Source organism: Phalaenopsis equestris, unplaced genomic scaffold (assembly GCF_001263595.1).
Source record: "Phalaenopsis equestris unplaced genomic scaffold, ASM126359v1 Scaffold000316, whole genome shotgun sequence".
Taxonomy (NCBI): Eukaryota; Viridiplantae; Streptophyta; class Magnoliopsida; order Asparagales; family Orchidaceae; genus Phalaenopsis; species Phalaenopsis equestris.
The window spans coordinates 215372-226843 of record NW_018164758.1 but is presented as its reverse complement, the minus strand read 5'-3'; the positions used below and the strand labels follow the sequence as shown (position 1 = coordinate 226843).

Below are 11472 nucleotides of genomic sequence, written 5' to 3'. Positions count from 1 at the left end.
TATATATATATTATATGTGAGAGTGTATGCGTGTGTGTGTGTGTGTGTGCCAAGTACCCCGACCTGTTGGTTGACATCCATTGTATAATACCCTTCAGGTCGGGGGTTCGAATCCCCTCTGACACAATTGACCTTAAGAAGGTGGTACTCGAATTGTTAGGCACATTATTGCTGGTTTGAGGCTCGTATAATAGCCTCTTGCCATTCCTTATATAAAATATATGTTTGTATATAGAATATATAATTTTCATACCATCAAGGCAGCTAGAGATCAAACAGAATTATTCTTTGTATTTTACCAACTTTTTACTTGAATTGATATTTTGCTAAACTTCCTTATAATTAATGTGTTGGTTTGCTTCTTTAAGGAATGTTTGGGTGTCGTCGGGGATCTATCCTTACGTATAGAAGTTTGTTTATTTATTTATTTATTTTATCTTATTTAGAATATATGTTTGTTTTTTAGCTTCAAAAATGAAATTATTGTAGTTGATTTATAAAACTAATGTAGATATAAACAATAAGAGCCAGTGAGGGAGGAAGAAACTTATCCTATGCTACATAGGCATATTTTTTTCTATTTATTTACTTAGCAATATTTTATAGTCTTTTGATCCTCTAAAGCAATGAATCACGAGTCTTTTATTTGCTTCATTAAGTTGAAGCTAAGCAAGATCCAATTGTATTTGAATTCATATAGCACACAGTTGACCAAGATAATTAAACACAACAATTTTAGTTTCACTTATTCAAGTTTGAAGTCAAATGCTTCTTTTGATCTTATCAAAATCCAATACAAGGCTATTTTTTAATTCTCATAAAATACTTCGCCGATAAGGCTTCTAGTTCTCATCTCTATGTTAATCTTCTTTCACTCTTGTTGTTTATAAATAATATTAATTTTTGTTCATTGTCATGTTTCATCAATTTTGTGCATTGTTTGTATTAGTACAATCTTTTTTAATGACCTTTTAGTTTAGGAGGCTTGATTGTCGTCATCGAATTTTAGCCTAATAGTATGCTTAAATTTGTATAGACCTACTCTTGTTGTATGCACTTGTGCACACAATTTCATTCAATTCACAACAGCCTTTCTGTATCAAAAGATGGTTCGTCAATTTTTTGTAGGGGTTTATGCTAGCTTCATGCTTTACCTAGGGTATATCAGTGTTTGGCATCTTCTTACCGAGGACTGTAACTTTTCTAGCTTTTTTTTTTCTTCCATCTATATCGATTTTGTTTTCATCACAGATCCTATCAAGTTGCAATCATAACAGACCCAATACAGCCATTTGCGTTTGATTTTCTTATCTATCTCTGGCTTATTTGTTCTGTTGCATTGCATTAGCAATAGAATCACACTAAGAGATGCCTTTTGCCCTGGACTATTCGCAATGTGCACTTTCCTGAATTTTAGATGGTACACAATATAGAATTTATGCTTTTTTTTCAAGTCTCTTGATACTGCTTTTGGAAAGAAATATTGAAAACCAAGTAAAAGGCACATACTTCTATTTATCGATGAGTAATTCTTGCTATACTGCATTCTTTGGTTTAGATTTGGAAGCATAGTGATGAATCTCAAGATATCGGCTTCGAGTGCTCACCTTGCCTCGGAAAAAAAAACTGCATTCTCTTGTTTCACTTCTCGTAGACATTGGTTCATGATAAATGAACATTTTTATTTAACTATTTAATTTTTTGTATGTTTTTCTTATCTCCTCGGCAAAATTTGTTCATGAATGTACTGTAATAAACTTTTTATTTGATCTTTTGCATGGACAAGACTGATTCGTCTTCAAAAGAAGGGGCCATCATGCAGAGTGCCCAGATAAGCGTAAAAACAATTCTGATGAATCCATAAGCATAATATGTTTATGTTGTGGAGATCTAGGACATGATATGGCATTCTACAGAAAAGATTACACATCTAGTGATATCAAGGTTACAGATGATTTAAGAACCCTCTTGATACTTTTTTTTTATATCTTCATGTTTCCATAAATTCCAAGAACAAGACTGCGAACTTCTTTGCCACATATTTTGGAAAGTGAATTGCAATGATTGGAGTTTGAGTGATGAAATTTGCCTGTAATACACATGCCTACTTTGAATCTGCAGAAAATACGATGTTATATTTGCAAACAGCATGGTCATCTGTGCTGTATTGATTACAAGGGCAATGGTCCAATTGAAATATCTTGTTACAATTGTGCTGAGTTTGGTCATACTAGCCAAGTAAGCCAACTGGCTACTTTATTTTGCTTATCAATAGTGTTATGTACTTGATTTACTGAATACTTTATTACTATGTTCTTTGATTAAATGCAATCTTTAAGGGTTCTGCGAAACAACAGTGTGAAAGTAGTGCAAAATAATGGTGTGAAAGTGTTGTTACACTACCGACACTTTGCTATAAATGTGGTCAAGAAGAGCAGACATTGATACACTTCAACTCTTGCCTATTTGCAGCTTTCATTGTAGTTTATGGATACATCCTAAGTTTTCTAATTTCTGCAAATTTTTGCTTCTTAGTCCGTGAAGCGTCTCGGAGAGTCATCAATGCCTGTTAGTGGATTGAAAGTTAAAAAAGATGCCAAAGTTTCTGAGTCCCTACCTCAAGATTTTGGAAGAGAGCATAGAAAGAAAATCTCTTACTATGATAATAATACGAGAACTATGAAGTCTAAGGGAGGTCTGATTGTTGATGATACATGTTACTTGCCTAGAAAGAGAAAGATCAAAGAACATGCGGTTTCTCATCAATGCGGTTTATGGGCACAAATAAATGAATGTAGTCCTACCCTTTATTATAGTACTTACTTTCGTGATTTGAGCTTATGGCCTTTAAATTATGATGCAAACTACCCTATATCTTAGTATTATAATAATACATATGTAATTCCAAACAGTTGTTTGCTAATCTTGTTATTCAGTTTACCTTGTTTCATTGTTTCAACTGTACACACGAGGACTTTGTTATGAAATGATAACTTTGCTTCTTGTTTTGGCTCATGATTTACTTGTGATATATGATTTTCAATCCTCTCAGGTTTCCACAAAAGAATTTGTGATGGGATAGATTCCCAATTGTTGGATGAGAATTGGGTCTTAGCTGTTGCGTGAGATTATAGGGCTGGTTACATTTCTATTTGTTATTTTTTGTCTTTTAAAATCTCCAGGAGATTATAGATGGTAGCTAGGTGTTCTGAGTGACTGTTTTTGGAGGCCAGTGTCTATGTGAGATAAATCAGTTTATAAAAGTTTTTTTTTTTTTAATTTTTATTTTGCTTCTTTAGTGTGAGAGTATTGTGTATTCTGATTTTGTGAAGAGCTGGTGAGTTTATTCTCTTTATATTTGTCAATTATTTGTGATTTTGAAATTTTCAGTATGCTAGATATTCTCATTTTATTGTGTGTGCACGCCAGTTATAATAGGAAAAAAAGTGATTTATAGAGTTAAAAAAAAGAATACAGCTCAACACTTATTATATAACACAACAACAAGAATAAAGGGAAAGCCAACAAGGCTAATAAACAAAGCAAAGAATAGGAAAAAGAGAAGATTCCTACACTAGTAAGAAGATACCAAACAAGGGGATGAAGAAACTTCAGCTCCAAAAGAAAATTAACAATAGAGAAGCAACTATCAGCCTATTGAAAGTAGTATGGATCATCCTCCAACCTCAAAAGAACCAACAAAAAGAACAACACGGAGAAAAATGGAGAGAAAAAATGCTAAAACACAATGGATAGAAAGATAAAGAGCAATTAACGAGATGTAATAACAACAGATACAACAAGCATAGAAAACAAAAGACCATAAAAAAATAGAAATAGATGAAAAAGTAGTTTAGCTCAGAATTTTACTTGGGAAAAAAATATTAAAATTCCATTCAAGTATAATGAATATCTAGAGCCTATAAGAGCATATATATCCAGATATACGGCTGAATTTTAATGAACAGGTGCAAATCTCCATAGCTCAAACAAAAAAATGACATAAAAGAAAAGAATAAGGCAGAATTGTTCTGATCAGAAAAAAAACCAAAAAAGAAAATTGAAAATACAACAAAAAAATACAAAAAAAACAACTCACAAGTGACAACGTTAACAATTACAAAACAACAACAAGCATAGGGGGAAAGCTAATAAGGCTAACAAAACACTGTGGAGAGCAGGAAACAGAGAAGATCCTTAACTCCAACAAGCAGACACCAACAAGATAAGTAAGAAAGAATAGCTCAAAAGATCAAAAGATAAGTCAAAACAAAACACCCCTTCCGGTGCAATGAGTGAGGGCTTGAAGACAAGGAATATGAGCAACATGTTAGGCATATGTCTACCGATCATGTTATCATTCATATTCCTAAGTCAAAAGGGAGTTTTTACTCAATTTTGTTCGATGTCAGTCGAGGTTGTTTAGATGTATGATGTTTCTATGATCCTGAATGCAGTGATTTATGTGGTTTTGTTTTAGTTATGAGTTTCATTTTAAAAAGTTAAGTTGAAGTTGTTTAAGTTGGGTAGAAGGTTTAGTCCTTACGTGAGCCTATTGGTAATCTTCAAAAAAGACAGAAATGTAAATCGGTCTACAATTTGGATTAATGTAATCTTTCAATCTCAACATTAATGTGTGCATGCCAATACTCAATATTATCAACGACCGCTCACAATTGACCATTGTAGCCACCAACACCTAATAGGTCTTCTACATGCACGGAGATATTAAATTAATGTTCAACCTTATTGTGATAAAGTATACTCTTTATTAATGTTAGATAATTACTTATTTATAAAAAATAAGATAGATCATAAAAAACTACTTGGTGTCCGATTAAAATTAGCCTAAAAATAGTTCTATAAATTATCATACTTGGTCAATCTTACAAGCAAGTTAATGAAGTGCTCTGCCAAAAATTATCCTACTACCTACCACATGATCATGAAGTTATTTTCCAGAAACATAAAGACACTAAATTTGGTTTTTATAGTGAAATAAAATTGATTGTATTTGCAATGATAGATTTTAATGATTGCTCAAGTGAATCTATTAACAGATTATTTAAAATATCTTGTAACGTTGCACTTGCATAGCCTATTTGGTAATGATGACACTATAGACTGGCACAACCATCTTGAAAGAAATGATAAAAAGCTTGCTTGCACAAATAGGTATCAATGGCGGCATCCCTTAATTAGCTAAAATATCACAAAATCTTCCATCTGACACTAAAATTGATTCTAGAATCCTTGGTGAGTTATTTGATTATTTATAATTACCAATAAAGTCCACCAATAATGCATGTAGGCTTATCTTCTACATGCACATATCATTTCCCTCATGAGATTTTCATTGAAAACTACAAAAGCCGAGACTATTAACAATACGATGGTTTGAAGGAATCGGGGGAATGCATCACAATTTGATATCAAGTGATTTATTTGAACGCAATGAGTAGAAAATTGCATTTATTAAAAAATTATGAACAAATATATTTTTCCACTGACAACCTATTCAACCCTAATGAAAAACATGTGAAATTTTAATCAGATTATCTGTGCAACTCTTAAGCCCCCTCCTTACAAAAAACAGTGATCAACCAAACAATAAAGAAAAAAAAATATTCGGCTAAATTTCTCCTCAACCAAACAAGTGAAGCTGTGAGATAAATAAATGTATAAGAATTGCGTGCTATGTATGTAAATTCCCCAATTTAGGGAAATTTATATACATAGCACGCAGTTCTTATGCATACTTATCTCACACTTAAACTTTGACATTTACAAGTCAAACACCTTTTCTAATATTTGAAAAGATGTATGAAAAGGTAGATTACACTTTTTCCTATAGATAGGGTTCTTAGCTTGTAAAAATTAAGGTTTGGGTGTAAGCTAAGTAAATGAATGCAAATTCCCTTTAATTTTAATGGATTTGGTAGCTCCGACCATGCAATCCTCACCCCATGTCCCTCCAAACCACCCCTTGATTCATCATCACAACAAACACTTCTCAAATCCAACTCAATAAGATAGATTCAGGTTCATTACAGTATTTAAGTATCACCAGGTTAGACATAGCCTCTATCATTAATCAAGTATGTCAGCGTATGCATTCTCCCATTGTTGGATATTTTCAACTCCTTAGTAGGATCTTTCATTAACTTCAAGTCACACTTATGCATGATTTTCAAATCACACAAGGAACTCCAACAATCCAATCTTACTTTGACTTAGACTAGGCATTCGACCCCATCACTAGATGTTCGATATCCGGCCATTGTACCTTCCTACACAACAACCACGTATCATGGAAAGTTCAAAAGCAAACTATTGTCGCCAAATCTTCTACGGAAGATGAGTACAAAGTATTAACCTTGGCAACAACATACGTAATATGGCTCCAACATGTCATTGTAGAATTTCAAATATCAATCTCAACACCAACTCCCCTCTATTGTGACAACACCTCAATCATGGCCTTAGTGAACAATCCCATATTCCATGTCCGCAAAAAGCACATTGAAGCAGATCATCACTTTGTTAGAGATCATATTGCAGCAAATACCATAGCAGTCCAGCAAATTACTACAAATGACCAAATGGCTAAATTTATATCGGCCAATGCTTTTCCCAGGGACAACTAACAATCCAACCCTTGGATCCTAAGTTTGAGGGGCCCTAGTAAACTTATCTCATTCTGTTACTGTGGTTCAGAATTTGCTACTCCATACTAGCATAACTGTTTGATGATTCACCTTTATTTTCCATGTACAAATGATCCCTTCTCAGCCAATCAACTCAATATATACCACACTATGTCTCTACTGTATAGATATGTTAGTATAAGGAAGATTTACCAAAACCTGTAAGCTCTAGCTACCTTTCTCTTCTACCTCTCTGCTTGTATATAATTAGTAATGATCTTCATTGGCAGGAAGCAAATAAAATACATATCATCTTAAATTCAATAACTGCAGCGCAGTTAAAACAGAAAGATTAAACTTGAAGTAAGGATCATAAAGAAAGACAACAGATATAGAGATTGGCATGCATGTAAACAAATTGAAGAAAGCAAATAACAGATAGAACCTTTCAATATTAAGAGAATACCCAAAAGGGAAAAAAAAAACCCAGGAAATTGAAATCCCGAAACACTACTTCGCTCAAGTATGTCTGGCCTGGAAATCCTTCATGAAAGCAACCAGCTTCTCCACACCAGCAAGCGGCATCGCATTGTATATCGATGCCCGAACTCCACCCACCGATCGATGTCCCTTGAGCTGAATCATTCCCTCCTCTGCAGCCTCCGCAATGAACTTCTTCTCAAGGTCTGAGTTTGGCAAAGTGAATGGCACATTCATCAACGACTTCACTGATTTCTCAACAGGGCAGACATAAAATCCACCGCTCCCATCAATGGTATCATAGAGAATGCTTGCCTTTTTAATATTCTTCTCCTCCACAGCTTGAAGTCCACCTTGATCAAGTAGGTCCTCAAACACCAGAGCGCAAATATAAACAGCAAAACATGGCGGGGTGTTGTAGAGCGAAGCATTATCAGCGTGGATCTTGTAATCAAGCATCACAGGGGTGATTGGCTGCGCATCTCCAAGAAGATCTCTCCGAACAATGACAATAGTAACGCCTGAAGGACCGACGTTCTTCTGCGCCCCAGCATAGATCAAGCCAAACTTTGAAACATCCACAGGCTTCGAGCAAAAATTTGATGACATGTCGGCGACCAAAATCGAGTTCATGTTCTTGGGTTCGGGGTAATCCTTGTACTCAACTCCATGAATTGTTTCATTCCCGCAGATATGGAGATATTTAGCATCTGGGTTTTGCCCGATCTCATCAAACGACGGGATTTTCGTATACTTTTCGGATTTCCCGGACCAAACAATGCTCGGTTTGCAGAACTTTTGAGCTTCTTTATAAGCCTTATCGCTCCAAGATCCGGTGATGATGTAGTCGGCGGGATCATCAGGCTTGCAGAGATTAAGAGGAACGGCAGAAAACTGGGTGGTGGCGCCACCTTGGAGGAAGAGGACAGCGAATTCATCCGAGATTGAAAGGAGGCGGCGGAGATCGGATTCGGCTTTCTTGATGACAGCGTCGAATTCCTTGCCGCGGTGGCTCATCTCCATGATACTCATGCCGGAGCCGCGATAGTTATAGAGCTCCGATTGGGCTTTGAGTATGACGGATTCAGGGAGGGTGGCGGGGCCGGCAGCGAAATTATAAACACCACGATCGTTGGCAACAAGGGATGAGGGAATAGGGGAGGAAATGACCGCGGTGCATGAGATCGAGAGTTGACGGTGGCGGGATGAGGAGGAGAACTGAGGGAAGCGTGAGTAAAGAGAGGGAGAGCCAGGGGGCTGCGGCGGCGGCGGCCATGATTGAGGCGGAGGACGAGGGAAGTAAGAGATCAAAGCAAAGGGGGAAATGCCGGGGTGAATATAATTTCTGAAGTCTTATATAATATTTTCAAGCAACACGTTGTTTTAAATGTTTTTTCAAATATTAAAAAGTACACGAATTTGTTTTATAGAAACTCAAAAATCACTCTTTCATTTAAAAAAAAAAACTTATAAGAAATATAAGAGAATCCAAGAGGAAAAATAAAAAAGCTATAGCTCATAGTCAAAATGCACTTAATTTATATATTTGAGCACAATTGAAAGCTTCTTAAAGATATTGAGGGTCATATGTAGTTCAAATCTTATTTTTTTAAAATAAATAATTGCATCTATATCCTTTGAATAAAATTTTATCATTTAACATGAATCTCGAGACATACACGAGCTTAGATGTAGTTTTTTTAGCAAGAAACGTTCAAATTTTTCTTATTTTTTTAAAATAAATAATTGCATCTATATCTTTGAATAAATTCTTATCATTCACCATGAATCTCGAGGCATACACGAGCTTAGATGTAATTTTTTTAGCAAGAAACATTCAAATTTCGATTAAAAATATTGCAGAATTCTAATTTCAACACTTATAGTAAAACTGCGACTAAAAAAGACAGACCAAACAAAATCAGAATTGATGTAATTTGAGTGAAAATAAGATCATATCAAGCTATTAAACCATATTCAGAAGCTTTCTATGCGTAATTGAAAGGCCAAACGGATTCCAAGGCAAGTTTATATTCAAAACAAACATCTCAATAAGACAAATCCAATGAGAGCAAGTTCACTCAATTCCAATATCATTAAGACACTTACATGTTTACAAAAGATCATCTGATTAGGTGAACTTCTCCGGGCAGTTCTATCTGGTGTTCAAATTTCTTCCTTAATTATAATTTGGACTCATAAAAAAATCCCTTCCCCCTCTATAGAGAATGGACATGAGCCACAGAAAGACCAAAACCTGAGAGAGAGGGAGTTGAAGTCCAGTATTCTATATCGACAAATCGACGAATACTTCTAGCTCATGTAGTTTCCGATCACCGTTGACCACCGCTAGCTAGTTGTCACCGACCACCATTGGTTGTCGACCGCTTCTTATCGTGAAACACCGTGAAAAGAAACAACTAATATTGCGGAGTCATGTAGCAATCTATGAAGCAGTGCATTATCCCGAATTTTAGGTTGGACCCAAAATATGGTGTACTAAAGCTCCAGAAATTACTCCCACTGTGACCGCTCTCTACTGCGTTGTAACGAGTTCTTCTATGCATGAATGTTGTAACTTTAGAAATTGTATTTCTTTTTCCTTCATGTAAGATAAGAGGTTGTATCTATAATCACGAACTCATGGTAGAGCATTTCAACAGGGCAAGATCCGTCGTTTTTCCCTTTTTGGGGTTTTCACGTAAGAAAATTACGGTGTCATTACTTGATATTTTTATTTATATATGCATGTATTGGATTCTCATACAACCCTAAGACAATAATTCATTACTCTACCACCACAAATCTCCTAGCAAACATCAACTTCAATGAGAGTAATATGACGAGCTTAGAATTTTTTCAATTTGAGTTTATTGTAACAATAAGATGTTAAACTAAAGTATTATGTTATCAAAAAACATTTCAAAATAGTTCGATGTGGTGAATTTTTTTTTGACATAAACGGCTAAGACCCCTAGATGTCTATAAATAGATCATGCTTCTAAATGTATAAATAAGGGCTTTTATTGGAGAAAATTCACATATTTATAGATTTTAAAAGCTTTTTGTTGTATCCTGATGACATATATTAGTATACTTTGAAGCCTATCGCCACCATCAACCATTGACCAATATTAAGGCCCATCGTTCTAGTCATTTCATTAATATTTAATGCAATTTTTTTTATCAACTAGTATCATTTCTTATTAAGAAAATGATAAAGAAATTATTAAACATCGACCAAATTTTGACTTTCCCCATGGCAAATTTCTGATGCTTAGCACAGACCAACATATATCATTCACTAATTCACTAATCTCAAACATGTAATGCTCAACTTTTCGATTGTGGATATAATTAACATTTATACTAAAAATAGTAGGAGATAAAATCCTTATATTAGAGGATCAAAAAGAGTGAAATAAATTGGAAACCATTATTCTATAAGCATACTTGACTAAATAAAAGATATAGAGAAGTCACACGGAAAATAATTAGAGATTTATAGTGATTTTGCAGTGCACCCAAATGCTCTAATGTTTAGCTTATCTTGTGAACAAAAATGCGATACAACTCTACAGTCACACAAGTGTCAATTACACAAATATACATATCGATCAAGTAATATATAAATTATAAGTTTATGCATCATTCTCATAGAGAATCAGTTTATTTTAAAAGATATGATCTTCTAGTTACCAGCATTGGTTTAGTTTGAAGTCTCCAAAGTTCGTAAAATTTAAAGGTTTATAAATCCAATTTAAAAAAAAGGCAAAAAAAACCTTAAATTATAGTGGACAGTTTTCTAATAGTTGTGAGATTGTCTGTATAATTAGTTCAATGAAACCCAAATTTCTCTAAATAATTTTTATAGTATATTGTAAGACGGAATGTTTTACTTCTTACTCTTTTCTAGCATATAACATGCATCGAAATCTCATATTATAATCAGTTTGTTCAGGCACTACAAGTGCTCCCAGACATCCACATTCTCTACTGGGTCTGTAATAACCAAATTATGCTTCTAATATTTTTTAGATAATCTTAAATTACAACCAATTTTAACGAGTAAAGGGAGGGGAAGCCAGGGGCGGGGGCTGCGGCGGCGGCGGCCATGATTGAGGCGGAGGACGAGGGAAGTAAGAGATCAAAGCAAAGGGGGAAATGCCGGGGTGAATATAATTTCTGAAGTCTTATATAATATTTTCAAGCAACACGTTGTTTTAAATGTTTTTTCAAATATTAAAAAGTACACGAATTTGTTTTATAGAAACTCAAAAATCACTCTTTCATTTAAAAAAAAAAACTTATAAGAAATATAAGAGAATCCAAGAGAAAAAATAAA

General features: G+C 34.5%; 1 protein-coding gene across 1 annotated transcript; it reads right to left on the bottom strand.

Annotated features, from left to right (window-relative positions):
- Positions 1 to 6930: 6930 nt before the first annotated feature.
- Positions 6931 to 11243, bottom strand: LOC110025620 (phosphoserine aminotransferase 2, chloroplastic-like). Its single transcript, XM_020726197.1, has 2 exons — positions 11194 to 11243; positions 6931 to 8472 (listed from the first exon to the last, which is right to left on the bottom strand). Exons 1-2 carry the CDS (start codon positions 11241 to 11243, stop codon positions 7167 to 7169), a joined length of 1356 nt encoding a protein of 451 aa, XP_020581856.1. The 3' UTR covers positions 6931 to 7166.
- Between the last annotated feature and the right edge of the window lie 229 nt (positions 11244 to 11472).